The following is a 19,235-nucleotide window of genomic DNA, read 5'->3' as shown; positions in this document are numbered from 1 at the left end:
ACTCCTAAACCTTGTGGACAGCCTTCCCAGAAGAGTTGAAGCTGTTATACCTGCAAAGGGGGGGCCAACTCAATATTGAACCCTACGGACTACCCTGTTTCCCCGAAAATAAGACCTAGCGTGATTGTCAGTGATGGCTGCAATATAAGCCCTACCCCCAAATAATCCCTAGTTAAAGTCCTTGTAGGTCTTATTTTCAGGGTAGGGCTTATTTGGAGGGTAGGGCTTATATTGCAGCCATCACCGACAATCACGCTAGGTCTTATTTTCGGGGAAACCATTAAAGTTCATGTGCGTGTAAAGGCAGGCGTCCCAATATATTTGATAATATCGTGTATATATAGACATAAAGTATAATATCAGAATATATTACAATACTGTACTGTATTTGATAATATATTATTATTTATATTTATTGTTATGCATGTTATGAAGAAGATTTATTTATTTTAATATTTTAAACTCCAATCTGTATTTAAACCTGAATTTTAAAAACATTTCTCTTACGTTGCCTTTGCTGTATGTTTGATATATTTTTTTTTTATAACTTTTTGTCTTATTTTCTATACTTTTAAGCTGTTGATCCCACAAGGTAAACCATCAGTGGCTGGGAACATGTGCTCTCCAACCCTTGCACCTCTACTCTGCTGCACTTAGTAAAGCCAAGCGTCCAGTCACGTGTCCCATCATCTACATGGAGCGCACCCTCCCACCGCACAGGCTCAGCTGTTGGCTGGAAAGTTCTCCAGTTTGGATTTGATAGGCTGGTCTTCCCAACCTGGGCAGTCAGTCAAGTGTTGGAATCAGGAACTCAGTAATATTGTGGTTGGGGGGGGGAGAGGGTCAGGAGAGAGGACATGGCTGAAGAGGACACTGTACAGGTGAGAGGCTGACCATCAACAGACTGGGCACCATGGACCTACTGCAGGAGAACTATAGATACCAGCATGCCCAGGAACTGCTGAGCTCTTCTACAGTAGAGTAAAAATTGCTAATGATTTGCAGCTAGCGGTTGAAAAGTTTGAGTCGCTGACGATGGTGCTACAACCTTGGGTTATGATCTTTACAAGTCGCCGTTCAGTGATTTGAGCAACATTCCATAGCGATGGATCAAGAATGATTGTCGCTAGCGATTTTACCACTGACACGAAATGCTGCTGTTTCTCAATCGCTGAGCAACAAACCGCTTTAACCACCTGACCTCCGGAAGATTTACCCCCCTTCTTATGCCGCGTACACACGACCGTTTTTTCCCGTCAGAATAAACTCTGACGGTTTTTTTGATGGAGTTCCGCTGAAACGGACTTGCCTACACACGATCACACCAAAGTCCGACCGTTTAGAAAGCGATGACGTACGATGGGACTAGAAAAAAGGAAGGACAATAGCCAGTAGCCAATAGCTGCCCTTGCGTCGTTTTTGGTCCGTCGGAATAGCATACAGACGAGCGGTTTTCCCGATAGGAATTGATTCAGTCGGAAAGATTTAAAACATGTTCTATTTTTAGGTCCGTCAGAATTTTCGAAAGGGAAAAGTCTGATGAGACCCACACACGATCGAAATATCCGATGGAATGATTCCATCGGACCTTTTCTGCCGGAAAGTCTGTTCGTGTGTACGTGGCATAAGACCTTTATTTGCAATGCGGCACCACGTTACTTTAACTGGCAATTGCGCGGTCATGTGATGCTGTACCCAAACAAAATATATGGCTCTTTTTTTCCCCACAAATAGAGCTTTCTTTTGGTGGTATTTGATCACCTCTGCGGTTTTTATTTTTTGCGCTATAAACAAAAAAAGACCGACAATTTTGAAAAAAAAACAAAACATTTTTTTTTACTTTCTGCAATAAAACACATCCAATAAAACAATAGAAAAAAATCTAATTTCTTCATCAATTTAGGCCATATATGTATTCTGCTACATATTTATGGTAAAAAAAAAAAAATCTCAATAAATGTATATAAATTGGTTTGCGCAAAAGTTATAGCATCTGCAAACTATGGGATATTTTTATTGATTTTTCTTTTTTTTTTTTTTTTACTGCTAATGGCGGCAATTAGTCACTTATAGCGGGACTGTGATATTGCGGCAGACATTTTGACACTTTCTGGGGACCAGTAACACAGTAATACAGTGATCAGTGCTAAAAGTATGCACTGTCACTGTAGTAATGAGAGTGGTTGGGAAGGGGTTAACATCAGGGGCACTCAAAGGGTTAACTGTGTTCCTAGCCAGTGTTTTAGTGTATTGTGGGAGGTGCTTTTACTAGGGAAAGGCATGGATCCATGTCCCTGCTTTGTAGAGACATAGGATCTATACATTCCCTCCTGTCAGAACGGCGATCTGCCTTGTTTACATAGGCAGATCGCCATTCTGGCTCTCTACATAACGATCGGCAGGTGCCGGCAGACATCGAGTCAGCTCTCCCTGTGTTTAATCACAGTGGGAGTGAGCCACTGGCAGCACACATGCACGCCCCCTACCTTGAAGTGCCGGATCACGTACTTGGTACATGATCTGGTGCAGCAGTGCCACCTTGCCGCAGTATATGTAAGTTATACAGTCGAACCACGCCCCCTAAGTGCCCGCTGGGGTACACATCGAGTACACTTAGTGACCGCTGTGCCCACAGGTCACGGTAAAGGACCAATCACAGTGGCCCTTTACCATGTGATCAGCCGTGTCCAATCACAGCTAATCAAATGTAAACCGACTTGCTGGTTATCGGCAGAACTTTGCTCACGTGCTGTCACAGCCTGTGATTACTGCAGGCCCATTAGTCTTGCCTACCTGTGCCCATTAGTCTTGCCTATCAGTGCCCATTAGTGCCACCTATCAGTGCCCATCAGTGCAGCCTATCAGTGCTGCCCATCAATGTCCCCTCATCAGTGCCACTGCCACCTATCAGTGTAGCCCATCAGTGCAGCCTATCATCAGTGCCACCTATCAGTACCATCTCATGAGTGCCCATCAGTGCAGGCTATCATCAGTGCCATCTATTAGTACCATCTCATAAATGCCCATCGGTGCAGACTATCATCAGTGCCACCTATCAGCACCATCTCATGAGTGCCCATCAGTGCAAGATATCATCGTTGCCATCTATTAGTACCATCTCATAAATGCCCATCAGTGCAGGCTATAATCAGTGCCACCTATCAGTACCATCTGATGAGTGTCCATGAGTGCAGACTATCATCAGTACCATCTCATGAGTGCCAACCAGTGCAGGCTATCATGAGTGCCACCTATCAGTACCATCTGATGAGTGCACATCAGTGCAGGCTATCATCAGTATCACCTATCAGTACCATCTCATAAGTGCCAATCAGTGCAGGAGAAAAATTACTTTATAAAATGATATAACAGAAACTCACCTCGCCATTACACTCAGTCTGTAGCTGCAGGCAATCCCGCCCCTCTGGACTACATAGCCCATAATTCTTTGCAGTACAGGAGGGAGGGGGAGGGAGGAACGCTGTGCTTGGCTCCCTCCCCTATGTACTGCCGCTACCGGGAGAGTGATAGGAGGAGAGGGTGGTCATGTGTCCCCGGCCCAGGTTCGCAGCCGGTTCTTCCTCACAAATGCGGAGGAGGAGTGGCGGCTACAAGCAGCGCACAGCAGTGTTGCCAACCTACCAGATTGAAATTTACTGACATGACATCCAAAATTTACTGGCACAACCAAGTTTTTACTGGCATTTCCAAAAGTTACAAAATTACAGTTTTAAGTGCAAATTTCAGTATTTGGGCTACAAATAAGTACAATATGCAATTAGCAATGCGATTTAAGGTAGCTATTCAGGCAAAAAGCATATTTCCTATTTTATTTTCAATATAGTAAGTAAGTGGCTCAGGGACAGGAAATTAGAATGGGCGGCAAACATGAAATTGACTCTCATAGTGACACTGACAGCAGTGTGCAGCAGCACAGATCACCAACACAACGCTTCCCCTCCTGAGTCACAGTGACAGTCTCTCTCTCCAAGCCAGGTGGTCCCTTCAGTCCCCTCCAGTCCAAACAGCACTGATAGTCCCGCTCCTGGCTTGCCTTGCTCCCATCTCGCAGACCTGCACACGAGGCTCTGGGCACTCAGCTCCCTTGCACTATGACATCACACAAAACGCTCAGACACCGCCTCTGCCAGAACAGCCCCCCCACCGGTACCGTCCGAACACACTGTAGCAGACACTTTGATGGTCTCGGCCGGCTCTGGACCCGAGCTACGCATGCCTAGTTCCGAGCCAAGCGTCACAGCCATATTTTTACTGGCAAACTTTTCCTCTTACTGGCATTTACTGGCAGGAGAAAAGTGTCCGTTTTTTACTGGCTGCCAGTAAAAATACTGACGGTTGGCAACACTGGAGCACAGCCAAGCTGGAGCCGCTCCAGCTCCTATTCTCCAGCTACTCTGTCAGTGTTTTATGCCGCGTACACACGAGCGGACTTTTCGACGGACTAGGTCCGACAGTCTTTCCGACGGACTTTGCAGCGTAGGTCCGCTGGACTTTCAAACGAACGGACTTGGACACACACGATCACACCAAAGTCCGACGGATTTGTACGTGATGACGTACGACCGGACTAAAATAAGGAAGTTTATAGCCAGTAGACAATAGCTGCCCTAGCGTTGGTTTTAGTCCGTCGGACTAGCATACAGACGAGCTTGTGTGTACGCGGCATTAGTGCACCACTAGTGACCACAGAGCTGGCTCCTCTCCCAGCCAACGTAGCCCCCGCCCACCTGGAAACTGCTCGCCCAAGATTGGCCCTGCAAAAGCGGGGACAGACGGGCTCTGGGGACAGTCTACTAGATCCGGGGATGTCTTGTCACCGCACATTAGGAGTAAACATACAGGCGGTCCGTTTACATCCGGATGCCCATAGAGAAGAGTGGGCTGTGTCTGTGTTCACTCTGCATAAGCCAAGCAGACACAGACCAGTCATTCACCGGCTCAGCGGGGATCAGCAGAGTCTGCCCCCCGGGTGAAAAGGGCCAAACACGGCACATAACACACACATGTGCTAACACACTGCAAAAAATGTTAACGGACCCTCAATGCCCCACATCTGTAGGAGCAGGTAGCTTATGATCTACAGTCTTTTTGCTACTTTATTTATTTATTTTTAATAAAGGGTTCTTTAAAGATACACCTTTTAGGAAAATTGCATTCAGTTTTGCCCTTAAAATTCAAATCTTTAGCCATGAGTAAAAGAGCGGTAAACAATAAAAAAAATAATAATAAATAAAATAAAAAATAAGACTTATAAAACAAATTGTAATAAAAAAAAAGTAGTAGAATGAGTAAAGTTCTATTGAACTCAGTAATCCATCTGCTCAGATACTTATTTTTCATTTGTAGGAATGTCAAGGAGAGGAGACGGGAGACCACAGCTGGGCTCTTATCGGACATCGGCCGAGCAGTTGCTGAAGTGTTATGGAACAATTAATTCTGGGAAGAGGCGACACACTAAACCGGAGCCAGCGAGAAATCACACATCCAGGTATGGTGTATGTACAGCTGACTGCCACTGCGCTGTGAATTACATAGTATAAGTGCGAAGCAATCAGAGGATCTCCAGCTGCTGTGCAGAACCCCCCCCCCCCCTTGCAGAAGTTGCCCCCCACCCCCACCCCACCATGGACACTATGCCAAGTTCCTCAGAGATCAGTCATCTGAATCCCTCCACTACTCTTCTCTGTCATTTCAACAGCCAGGGCAAGGCAACTCTGCAATTGTGTCTATGTGTCAATGTGTCAATGTCTACTCTTCTACTCTTATCTTCAATCTGAATTTCATATTGTCCTGGCTTTGTATGTGGCTTTTGCAGAAGCACTAATTCCAAACACAACTAGCAATTTAGCATTTTAACATGAACATTGAATGGTTGCCTAAATGATAGTTCCCACCCCCCAAATACATATTGTTAAAAAAACGTTTCTGTTAAAAGGATTTTTTTATTTTTTATTTAATAATTTAAAATGCAGCTTCTAATGTTTCCAGGACACACTGTGAAGTCACCACGCCTCACCGCTGCCCCCTGATAAAGTTGGGTGTTCTTCCTCAATGACTGTCAATAAGTATCATTTTTTTTTTTTTTTTTTTTTGGAAAATACATTTTTTTTTTATTTATTTTTTGGGAAAAAATATTTATTTTATTTTATTTTTTTTGCAAAAAAAGTATTTACTTTTTTTTTTTTAACACTATAGAGTCATAAAGTCATAATGTGGTATTTTCTTGAAATTACCTAATTTAGGAATATACTGCATTATGGCCACTAGATGGAGCTGACAATAATAAGACATATTAGACATTAGACAAAATATGGGGAAAATGTGTAACAGTTGTGCTAATACTTGTGACATTTGGCCTGCAATTTTTTTTTTCACAAATAGACCTCTATGTATTTGGGCAAAGCATTGTAATAATACATTGCACTGCCTCTTACATACAGCAGGGAGCATTCTGCAAGTCTCAGAGTTAGAGCTCTTCAATAATCAGGGAGTGTGATAAATGCGACTACATAAAAAAAAAAAAAAAAAAAGTGATTAAGACTTTGTTTAGATCATTGGCAGCTCTTACTTGATAAGTCGCCTCCTCATTGCCTGTTTTAACTCTGAAAAGGCTAAGCCACCGTGCCGCAACTGCATGCATTGCAACCAGTTGCGGCACAGCCCCATTCACTTGAATGCATCACATTCAGCGGCGGTGCTGCTCACTGAACGCAACAGGGGGTTTACTTTTTCCATGTATACAACCCTGAGTGGTCGCATGTTTTTCTTTAGCTGAGCAGCCAGGGGTTGGTAAAACTGCAGCTCAACTACCTGTTTTTACAGCCCCCTGGCCACCATGTGAACAAGGCCTTTAGTCTTCTTTGCATTTAGGGTCAATTCAAACCAGCAGCGGCTATAGAAAGCAGTGGCTGATGTGCAATGGGATGACAGCAGTGCTGATGCACCAATCATGGGACACCCCACTGTTCTTTTTTTTTTTTAAACAAACTTTATTGACATGTCACACAGCGACATTTCATTAAGGTCTATCAGCTGCAGCGTGATGCAAAGTGATGGATTGATTTGCACTGCGCCAAAAAAAAAAAAGTAGTGCATGCAGTTTTCTTTTTCAGCGCACACCACCGCAACGTAATGGTGTGAACCAGCCAGGTAGGAGACTATTCATTTTGCCTTGTCTTGCGGTGGTACCGTGCTGGAACAGCTACGCAACACAGTCTGGTGTGAATCTAGAGGTCAGACGGTGTGAATGAGCCCTAAAAAAACTGTACATTCTCTATTGCAATAAAAAGCATGTTTCCATTGAAACATATGACTCGATGATTTTCCTTTCAGTGGAGTTAATGCCCCTCACTATGCTCTGTTGCAGTGGTTCCAGCGCAGTCACAGATTCCCCTCTATCCCGCCACGAAGAACAGCGCCTCCGACCCCGAACCTGCGTTGCCTGCCGGGCCTGTGTGACCGCACATCTCCAAAACTCTGTAACACAAACCGCAGTCCCTAAACTTGAACCGCTGAGCCGCAAAAACTACCTTCCTTACTACTCGGGCAAAGGCAAAGAAGAGAGGCCGAACCGAAGGGGCAGAGCTAAGGAGACAGAGAGGGTAAGTACTACAAATTCCCAACCCCCACCCCACCCCAACCTACCCCATCCGGTGTAGACATCTAAAAGCCCTAATGCCCAAACACACTAGCGGAATTTCCGTCAAAAAAAGTGTTTTTACGACCGTGTGTATGCTCCATCCAACTTTTCCTGTCTGAATTTCCGCCAGCAAAAGATTGAGAGCTGGTTCTCTATTTTTCCGACGGAAAATCCGTTTGTCTGTATGCAATTCCGACACGCAAAAAAACACGCATGCTCGGAAACAATTCGACGCATGCTCGGAAACATTGGACTTCATTTTCTCGGCTTGTCGTAGTGTTGTACATCACCGCGTTCTTGACGGTCGAAAGTTCAGAGAACTTTTGTGTGACCGTGTGTATGCAAGCCAAGCTTGAGCGGAATTCGGTCGGAAAAACCATGCAAGATTTTTCCGACGGAAATTCCGCTCGTGTGTACGGGGCATGAGAATGCCACATGCCATCACATCAGAGTCCCCCTTTTCAAATCAAAAGCCCCCCATCTCATAAAAGTCCCCCATTTGGTATCTTCCTCTGTCCTCCTGTTTAGTACTAGTTTGTTCAGTCCTAGCTACACTCTCCTTGTTTCTTCCATGTTCCCTGAGTCTGTATTAGTACTTTGCAGAGACGGGTCTCAAGAAAGTCATTGTCTTCTCGCGCTTCTAAAGACTAGTAAAACATCCTCTGTACTGCAATTAGCTAAAGTAAAATTGAGTTGGATTCAAGTTCTGTGTTGTATTGAAGAGTTAAGCTGCCTGTTGATGGGGCAAAAATCAGCAAGTGAAAATACTGTCTGGACAGGGTTTAAGGGGGTATGTCAATACAAAAAGTGGCATTTCAAACAGAACATCAATCCAAGTGTTTAGCGTTAGGTAGGTACATTGGGGGTGCCACCACAATGCATCTCATTGTGTTGCATGTGTTACTGTGCCCTGGGATTATGCATGGTACAACTGTGAGTTTTATTGCATTACTGCAACAAGCTAGTATGAAAATACTGTAAGTGAAAAGGTTTTGGTTCTAGGAACCAGAGTGAGTCAGACATATTTGCTTCCACTGGGGCCTAATCACACGTTAGCATTGAAGTCATATCATGCAGCAGTGTTGGGATCAGAAGTATATTTTATTTAAAAAATAATCTTTTTCAGCTTCCAGATTCCAGAAAGTTGATTTCTTGTCAATTTAAACCTTCCAGAAGTGCTCCTGGTTCCATGTCATCGAACAGCTCCAGATACTCGGGTATGGTATAGATGTCCGTGTTCATTCACTTTCTAATAATAGGAATATTGCTTTGCATTATTTATTGTACTGCATGGTTTTATAACACTGTTGGCGTGGTTTGAAGAACGTTCACGACATGTATCCTACACTAACCCTCAGGACAAGTCACCTCCACTAACCTTCAACCTGACATGTCACCTACACTAACCTTCAGCCTGATATGTCATCTCCACTAACCTTCAACCTGACATGTCACCTCCACTAACCTTCAACCTGACATGTCACCTACACTAACCTTCAACCTGACATGTCACCTACTCTAACCCTCAACCTGACATGTCACCTACGCTAACCTTCAGCCTGACATGTCACCTCCACTAACCTTCAACCTGACATGTCACCTCCACTAACCTTCAACCTGACATGTCACCTACTCTAACCCTCAACCTGACATGTCACCTACACTAACCCTCAGCTTGACATGTCACCTACGCTAACCTTCAACCTGACATGTCACCTACGCTAATCCTCAACCTGACATGTCACCTACACTAACCTTCAACCTGACATGTCACCTACGCTAACCTTCAACCTGACATGTCACCTACGCTAACCCTCAGCCTGACATGTCACCTACACTAACCCTCAGCCTGACATGTCACCTACACTAACCCTCAGCTTGACATGTCACCTACACTAACCCTCAGCCTGACATGTCACCTACACTAACCCTCAGCTTGACATGTCACCTACGCTAACCTTCAACCTGACATGTCACCTACACTAACCTTCAACCTGACATGTCACCTACGCTAAACTTCAACCTGACATGTCACCTACGCCAACCCTCAGCCTTGAAACCTACACCAACTTGCCCCATGACATGTAACCCCTTTGCTAACCCTCAACCTAGGTAGTATCTTAATTCTTAACCCTTTCAGCAACAAGAGCAGGTGAGAATTAAAATTACATTCATGACATGTAATCTACACTAACCCTCAACCTGAAATGTAGCCTATGCTAACTCTCAACCTAGCAAGTAACATACGCCAATCCACAACTTGGCATGTAACCTACACTAACCCTCAACTTGCTATGTAACCTACACTGACCCTCAACCTAGCATGCAACCTACTATGCCAGTGATGGCGAACCTTGGCACCCCAGATGTTTTGGAACTACATTTCCCATGATGCTCATGCACTCAGCAGTGTAGTTGAGCATCATGGGAAATGTAGTTCCAAAACATCTGGGGTGCCAAGGTTCGCATCACTGTACTATGCCAACCTGATATGTAACCTATTTTAAAGCTGGCCACAGATGATTAGATTTTCTTTCCTGCAAACATGGGTTGCAGGAAGGAAAATCGCTCGATTCCCCCATCAACACAGTCAGTGTTAATGGGGAAAATCCCTCCTGTAGAGCTATTGTGTTCTCCTGGCGGTGGGAGCCTTCCAGGCCGGGAGAACACATGGTGATTATTGCTAGCGGCTATAGCCATTGGCAATAATCGCATTAACAATCTGACAGGCTGTTTGTACCCAAGTCGATCGATCGATCAACTTGTATATATTCAGCCTGCCCATACCTAGTTTGAATCTTGGCCAGTCCCCGTTGAACCAGCCAAGATTCGAACCGTCTATGGCCGGCTTATTTCTCAACCTGGCAAGTAACTTACATTAAGCCTTAGCCTATCAAGTAACCTACGCTAACCTACCCTCAACCTGGCATGTAGCTTATGCTAACACTCAACCTAGCAAGTCACCTATGCTAACCCTCTCAGCAACAAAAGCTAGTGGGATTTATAGTGGTTTGAAGATTGTTCATAACATGTAACCTATGCTAACCCTCAACTTGCTAAGTAATCTACACTAACCATCAACCTGACATGTAACCTACCCCAACCCTCAACCTGGAATGTAGCCTACACCAACTCTCACTCTGACATGTAACCTATGCTGACCCTTACCCTGGCATGTAACCTATGCTGACCTTCAACCTAGGAAGTAAGAGAATTAAAGTGGTTTGAAAAACATTCAGGACATGATACCTACTCTAAGAGCCCTTTCACACTGGGGCGGTTTGCAGGCGCTATTGCGCTAATAATAGCGCCTGCAAACCGACCCGAAAGTGCCACTGCCTTAATTCCAGTGTGAAAGCCCCGAGGGCTTTCACACTGGAGCGGTGCGCTGGCAGGACGGTAAAAAAAAGTCCTGCTAGCAGCATCTTCGGAGCGGTGAAGGAGCAGAGTGTATACTGCTCCTTTACCGCTCCTGCCCAATGATATCAATGGGACGGCGCGGCTATACCGCCGGCAAAGCGCCTCTGCAGAGGTGCTTTGCGGTGGTATTTAACCCTTTCTCGGCCGCTAGCGGGGGGTAAAACCGCCCCGCTAGCCGCCGAATACTGACGGTAAAATGCAGCTAATAATAGCGGTGTTTTACCGCCGACGCCGACGCCCGCTCCAGTGTGAAAGGGCTCTAACCCTCAACCGAGAATGTAACCTACGCTAACCCTCAACCTGACATGTAAACTATGCTAACTCTCAACCTTGGAAGTATCCTACATTTAGGCTGGGTTCACACTGGTGCGATATTAGACATTGCATGTGATTCGCACCGCACTGCTGTGCAGATCACATGCAATATCTGTGTGATACGAATTCAGCCATACAGATTGTGTGGCTAAATTCGCATCGCATTCGCACCAAAATGGTGCAGGACCCTTTTTTTTGGTCCACACTGGAATCGGATCGCATGGGTGTTCACACCTATAAGATCCGACTCCTGTACCATTTGGCAGTTCGCAGATGTCAGTGTGAACCGCCGGCAGGTGACATGCGATGAGGGAACCCGCACTGGTTCCCGCATCGCATACATGTGAACCGGGACTAAAACCTCAGCCTAGCAAGTAACCTACACTAAAGCCGCGTACACACGAGCGGAATGTCCGACAGAAAAAGTCCGGCGGAGTCTTTTCATCGTCTATTCCGATCGTGTGTAGGCCTCATCGGACTTTTATTTTCCAAAATTCTTATGGACCTAGAAATAGAACATGTTCTAAATATTTCCCACAGAACCAATTCCTATCGGGAAAACCGCTCGTCTGTATGCTGTTCCGACGGACCAAAAACGAAGCATGCTCTCAAGCAAGTATGAGACGGAAGCTATTGGCTACTGGCTATTGAACTTCCTTTTTCTAGTCCCGTCATACGTGTTGTACGTCACCGCGTTCTGGACGGTCGGACTTTGGTCAGACTTTGGTTTGACCGTGTGTAGGCAAGACCGCTTGAATGGATTTCCGTCGGAGTTCCGTTGGAGAAACCTTCGGAGTTTATTCCGACGGCAAAACCGGGAGTTTTGTGTTCTGCCTAAAGAAGCAGCTCAATGATCTCTTATGTGTCCATGCACATTAGGACATTAATGCCGTGTACACGCGACTGGACTTTGACAGCAAAGGTCCGACAAAAAAATTTGATCGTGCGCGGGACGGACTTTAGAAATAGAACATGTTTCAAATCTTTCCGACGGACTCGAGTAATATCGAAAAATCCGTTTGTCTGTATGCTATTCCGACAGACCAAAAACGACACAAGGGCAGCTATTGGCTACTGGCTATGAACTTCCTTATTCTAGTCCGGTCGTACGTCATCACGTTCGAATCAGTCGGACTTTGGTGTGATCGTGTGTAGGCAAGTCCGCTTCGTGTGTACATGGCATCAGAGGCATATTTTGAGTTTAATGTTTTTGAGGCAGAAAAAAAAAACCTTCTGGTTCACGTTTCTGATTGGAGCTTGGAGGCAGAAAAAATGTAAAACTCTCTTAAACTCGTCTAAACTTTGTACAAAAAATGCTCTATATGAGCGTTTTTTACTCCTAAGAGAACAGATGTTTTTTTAAGCCCAGTGTGCATGGAGCCTCACTCTGACATGTAACCTATGCTGACCCATTCCTTGGCATGTAACCTATGCTGACCTAGAAAGTAACCTACACTAACCCTCAACCTACAGTGTAACCTATGCTAACCCTCAGCCTGGCATGTAACCTGCTCTAACCCTCAACCTGGCATGTAACCTATGCTGTCCCCCAAATTGGCATGTACCCTTTATTAACCCTCAGCTCAGCAAGTAACCTTTATTTAGCCTCAATCTAATATGTAACCTGCGCTAACCCTAAACTTGAAATGTAACCTGCACTAATCCTCCACCTGACTTGTCACCTACGCTAATCCTCAACCTGACATGTCACCTACACTAACCTTCAACCTGACATGTCACCTACATTAACCCTCAACCTGACATGTCACCTACACTAACCCTCAACCTGACATGTCACCTACGCTAACCCTCAACCTGACATGTCACCTACGCTAACCCTCAACCTGACATGTCACCTACGCTAACCCTCAACCTGACATGTCACCTACGCTAACCCTCAGCCTGGAAAGTAATCTACGCCAGATCTCACCATGACTTGTAACCTATGCTAACCCTCAACCTAGATAGTATCTTAACCCTCTCAACAAGAGCAGATGAGAATTAAAAAGTGGTTTGAAGAACGTTCATGACATGTAATCTACGCTAACCCTCAACCTGAAATGTAGCCTATGCTAATTCTTAACCTAGCAAGTATACACAACTTGGCATGTAACCTGCCCTAATGCCCCGTACACACGGTCGGACATTGATCGGACATTCCGGCAACAAAATCCATGGATTTTTTCAGACGGATGTTGGCTCAAACTACGTAAAACACGTACATCGGGACTATAAACGGGGCAGTAGGCAATAACTTTCATCTCTTAATTTTTTTCTGAGCATGCGTGGCACTTTGTGCGTCAGATTTGTGTACACACGATCGTAATTTCCGACAACGGATTTTGTTGTCGGAAAATTTTATAGCCTGCTCTCAAACTGTGTGTGTCGGAAATTCCTATGGAAAAAGTGTGATGGAGCCTACACACGGTCGGAATTTCCGACAACAAGGTCCTATCACACATTTTCCATTGAAAAATCGGACCGTGTGTACAGGGCAAAACCCTCAACCCAACCTTAACATTTTACCTTCACTATTGTACCTAACCTATTAGTTAACACTGACCTCTGACCTACAGAAAAATATACTGTCATTGGTGTCCTCCTGAAAAGACTAGTTGCTTGGCTGTCTCTGCCTTTATTTGTTTCTCAGTCACTGTCCTCAGACAAGGATGCAGCAGCACTGAAGTGAATTCATAACTCCTCATCTGTTCTAGCTCAGAAATTAATAAAATAATTGGATCAGCATGACAGTCAGCCAGTTATCTTCAGGAGGAGAGCCTATGGCAGCCGCCATACTCCCAGTCTATGTTTGTTTGTTTTTTTTCGTTTTTTTGTTCAACCTGTTTATATTTTGCCTTCCCTGGTCCCCCCTCAACATGCTAATAACATTTTAATAAAACCTTTTCATTGCATTACATACAGTTTTGTAGAGCCAGTCACATCCATCAATCACTTCTCTATGTAATGCAGGCAGATCATGGATAGTGGAAGTGGCCAGCAGACTTCTTGAAGACATCACAGCACCCGCCCTCTGCCCCGATGCAAGCAGTTGGCTGGCCCTTGGGAGGAGTTATGCAAATATTATAATGCCTTGATGGGTGGATGTCAGTCTGCAGGAGTATGCATTCCTAGGCAGGCTGTATTTACATGCAGACTACACTAGGTAACGCCCACATGTGATGCTGAGCCTCTGATTGAAAGAACTGAAATTAGAGATTGAAAGGGGAGGGGGCCGTGGATAGTAAGGCTGGGGAGGAAATAGCTAAATGATGCCGGACACCATGCAGCCAAGAAATGAAGCAATGTCTTTCTGCCTTGCTACAGGTTCTAATGTACACTGTGAGAAGCTTACAGTGTGCAACAAAATCAGAGTAAGCAATTTCGGCAGAGGAGAGTTGCCTTTTACAACTGTGCAAGACTGAAGGGAAGGCCGGAGTTCAGCTTTAGTGTGCCATCGCTGCTTGAACATTGTTGGGTAGAAGCAGAAAATGAGCTGGTGGTAAATACATGTCAGCAGACGCGGGAGGAGGTAGGGAGCCCCGGGAGAGCCATGCAGACATCGCAGAGTGATAATGATTTCTGTGTGATGGTGTGAACTCCGCAATCAGCAGACCACCAGCTATGCTGCAGTCCTGCGACTTCCGATGTACGTCCTGAAGAGACACCGCTGTGCTTTTACTTTCTTTTTCTGAACTTGTATCTCAAACACAAGAAACACACAACCCGCTAATAGAGCGCGGACCCCGCTGACTTCCTCCTTCTAGATCTTGATCATATTTGAAAGTATTTTCTTTTATTTCCCTCCTTTTGCTGCTGTGTTTTATGGTTATATTAGGAAATTTAAAAAATACTATAAAAAAATAAAAATAAAAAAATGTTAAGCATAAAAAAGTAATTAAAACAATCAGTCAATATGCAATACAAATAAAATCCCATTAAAAGTCATGAAGATGCTGCAGCTTGTATGATTTACTTCCTATTTGATTGAACCTCAAGACAATCTCTTAGGGGCTCATTTTGATTTGCGTTGACCCTCTCAAAAGCGATCTCCTACAGACGTTAGACAGGCAGTTTGGAGGTGTTATGTCGCCTTTTCCCTGCTTGTTTTTAAAGTGATTGTAAAGGCGATTTTTTTTTTTTTTTTAAATAAAATAAACATGTCTATACTTACCTGCTCTGCGCAATGGAATCACACAGAGCGCCCGCGAACCTTCTATTTTCGGGTCCTCCACTGACGCTCCTGGCCCCTCCCCTCTGTCCAGTGTAGGGTTGCCACCTGTCCGGGATTCACCCGGACAGTCCAGGCTTTGAATCATGTGTCCGGGTTTCAGGTGGACTGAAACCCGGACACGTTATTCATACTGGGCTGTAACCAAGATAGTCACACACACATATCTATTGTCATCCGGGTGCTGCGGGCAGCTCTCTGGGGGCAGGTTCGGCATCACTGGGTGGCAGGGTAATGATGTCAGCAAGAGCAATTTGGCCACACCCACCATTCGCTGCAGCACACTATGAACAGGGCAGCCATCAGGGGGGGACAGCCCATACATATGTAAGGGGCCCGGGGGGCCCAGGCCCCAACCAACGAGTTGTTGCTGCTGTAGTAACTAGCAATCTCTAAAGCAGGGCAGCCACCGAGTGAGCCGATGCAGCTCACTTAGGTCCAGCTGCAGGGGGAAGGTGGAGTGATATCATCTGCACTCTGCCTCTCCCTGCAGACCAGATGCTGGTTTGGCGCCATGGCGCCATGCCAGTTGCAGTTCAGCCGTGTTGAAGAGCTGCACTGCGTGTAGCCTGCAGGACTGCTCAGTGCTCACTGTGGACTGGTCTGGAGACAAATTGTTAGACACCACAATGGTAAATTGTTTGACAATGTTGCTGGATGTGGGCCTGTGCTGTGACTGTCTCTTTGTTGGATTGGGCGCTGATCTCTTTGCTATATGAGGAGTCTCCTTGCTATATGGGGATGTCTCTGTTGGATTGGGCCATCTCTTAGCTGGATTGGGATGTCCCTTTGCTGAATACATAGGGATGTCTCTTTGCTGGATGGGGATGTCTCATTTCTGAATATATGGGGATGTCTCTTTGCTGAAAATATGGGGCTCTCTCTTTGCTGGATTTGGATGTCTCTTTGCTGAATATATGGGGCTCTCTCTTTGCTGGATTTGGATGTCTCTTTGCTGAATATATGGGGCTCTCTCTTTGCTGGATTTGGATGTCTCTTTGCTAGGTTGGGCAATCTCTTTGCTGAATATATGGGGGTGTCTCTTTTATGGATTGGATTCATTTTCATACAGTAAGTTGTAAGAGTTTTCAAACAAAAGTGGGTGGACTGAAGGACTCAGTGGGATGGCCAGTGGGCGGATTCAGTGGGACGGCAAGTGGGTGGGCCCTGGGGAAGGTTAGTGGTCAGGCCCGGGGGGGCCCAGGCCTAAAGCTGTGGAAGGGGCTCAAAAATTTCTGGTGTCTGCCCTGACTATGCGCACCACATTACTACTCTGCTTGGGGCATTCAAAGGTGTCCCAGGCCACTAAAGTGTTCGGGTTTGGCTTGAAAAAAAAAGGTGGCAACCCTAGTCCAGTTCCCCAATGGGAAGATATTTCCCATGTGGGGCACTCGTGCGCGCTCGTACCCGAGCCCCGCAGCTGTGTCCATTGACACAGACAGTGGGACTCGGCCCCGCCCCCCTCCCTCGTCACTGGCTTTGATTGACACCAGTGGTAGCCAATGGCTCCCGGTGCCCCAGCAAAGCCAGTGAGACCCAGACATGAGGGGAGAGAAGAGCTGCAGACGTGCAGGCCGCTGGATCGAATGAGGGCTCAGGTAAGTAAAGGGGGGCTTAGAGGGCGATGCTGACACCTAAACATTTTTACCTTAATACAAGGAATGCATTAAAGGTAAAAAATGTTTAGACTTTACAACCACTTTAGTGTCCAAAAGCCCACACTAGCGCAATGAGACAGTTGCAGTACAGCCCCATTCAAATGAATGAGTCACGTTTGGTGGGTGGTACTGTGATGTCATCATTCTGCTCCTACTCCTTTAGTCCCGGTTCACACTGATGTGGTGCGAATTTGCTACGACTTCTGTGTGGATTCCCCACCACATCCAAATCGCACCCCATTCATGCGAACCGCTGCAGGTGTATATGTTAAAGGATAAGTAAAGGTTAGTTTAAAAAAAAACAAACATGTCATACTTACCTCCTCTCTGCAGCTGTTTTGCACAGAGTGGCCCCGATCCTCCTCTTCTTGAGTGCCCCGTTGAAGAGCAGCTCTCCCTGGGGGCACTCGTGCGGGCGCTCTCGTGTCCTGCTGCTGCGTCCATTGACACATACAGCAGGACTCGGCCCCGCCCCCCAGCTCCCGTGTCATTGGATTTGATTGACAGCAGCAGGAGCCAATGGCTCCTGCTGCTATTAATCTATCCAATCAGAACCCGAGAAACTGGCTGGAGCTGCTGTGCTCGTCCCTGTCACTGGAAAAATTGGGCTCAGGTAAGTAAAAGGGGGCAGCTGCACCACATGAGGATTTTTGCCTTAATGCATAGAATGTATTAGGGTGAAAAACCTTGAGGGCTTACAACCCCTTTAAGTTAACAACACCATGAAATCGGTTCGTAAACGCAGTGCAATATGCAATATCTGATCACATGGGTGTGAATATCCAATGCGATCTGATTCTGGTGCAGCCAAAAAAGGGTCCTGTGCGTTTTTGGTGCAACTTGAACCAAACAGAATAATGGCTCAAATTGCACTGCTGAAGAATTGCATGTGATTTGAGCAGAAATGCAGTGCGATTTCTGTTCAAAATTGCATGCGGGTTTCCGCACCGCATAGTGTGAACCGGCACTTAGGCCTCTCTCAGATGGCTGTTCCGATTGGGTCCACTTGTCAGTTTTTTCAGGGAGACCTGATTGGAACGTCCATGTATTCCTATGGACAGGTGGGTGTAAATGGTCTAGCGTCTGTTTATATCCGCTTACCTCCGGGTCTGATCAGGACCGCTAAAAAAAAATGTGACTCGGACCTCTTCTGTTTAGGTGGAGCAGATCGGAGGTAGCCGGATGTCAAATGGACAGCGGAGTCCAGGTCCCCTCTGTGGAAACTGCAGACACAAATGTGTCATCCACCCACTCTGCTCCGATCAGCATGGGATCAGGTGATCGATTTGCCCCACATCCATATCCAAACTGACTGTATACAGCATCCTCCCACATTCACATCCATACTGGCTGTATACAGCATCCTCCCACATCCATACTGACTGTATACAGCATCCTTCCAGGTCCATATCCATACTGACTGTATACAGCATCCTCCCATATCCATACTGGCTGTATACAGCATCCTCCCACATCCATACTGACTGTATACAGCATCCTTCCAGGTCCATATCCATACTGACTGTATACAGCATCCTCCCATATCCATACTGACTGTATACAGCATCCTTCCAGGTCCATATCCATACTGACTGTATACAGCATCCTTCCAGGTCCATATCCATACTGACTGTATACAGCATCCTTCCAGGTCCATATCCATACTGACTGTATACAGCATCCTCCCAGGTCCATATCCATACTGACTGTATACAGCATCCTCCCAGGTCCATATCCATACTGACTGTATACAGCATCCTCCCAGGTCCATATCCATACTGACTGTATACAGCATCCTCCCACATCCACATCCATACTGGCTGTATACAGCATCCTCCCACATCCATACTGACTGTATACAGCATCCTTCCAGGTCCATATCCATACTGACTGTATACAGCATCCTCCCATATCCATACTGACTGTATACAGCATCCTCCCAGGTCCATATCCA

The 19,235-nt window shown here is 45.8% G+C and overlaps 1 protein-coding gene across 2 annotated transcripts in view; it reads left to right on the top strand.

Moving 5' to 3' along the window:
• Positions 1–783: 783 nt before the first annotated feature.
• The window catches only part of LOC141145469 (uncharacterized), a 29,093-nt gene continuing 10,641 nt past the window's right edge, over positions 784–19,235 (top strand). The window contains exons 1-5 of one of the 2 annotated variants that reach the window (XM_073632202.1): positions 784–881; positions 5,368–5,509; positions 7,388–7,622; positions 8,787–8,877; positions 14,720–15,366. In XM_073632202.1, the coding sequence (XP_073488303.1) occupies positions 5,370–5,509; positions 7,388–7,622; positions 8,787–8,877; positions 14,720–14,817 (564 nt within the window). In that variant the 5' untranslated portion in view covers positions 784–881; positions 5,368–5,369 and the 3' untranslated portion in view covers positions 14,818–15,366. Of the gene's footprint in view, positions 882–5,367; positions 5,510–7,387; positions 7,623–8,786; positions 8,878–14,719; positions 15,367–19,235 lie in introns of those variants that run through there. The other variant, XM_073632201.1, reaches the window with a different exon arrangement.

This window comes from Aquarana catesbeiana, linkage group LG05 (genome assembly GCF_042186555.1).
Source record: "Aquarana catesbeiana isolate 2022-GZ linkage group LG05, ASM4218655v1, whole genome shotgun sequence".
NCBI lineage: Eukaryota > Metazoa > Chordata > Amphibia > Anura > Ranidae > Aquarana > Aquarana catesbeiana.
This window is presented reverse-complemented; position numbering and strand designations above follow the sequence as displayed.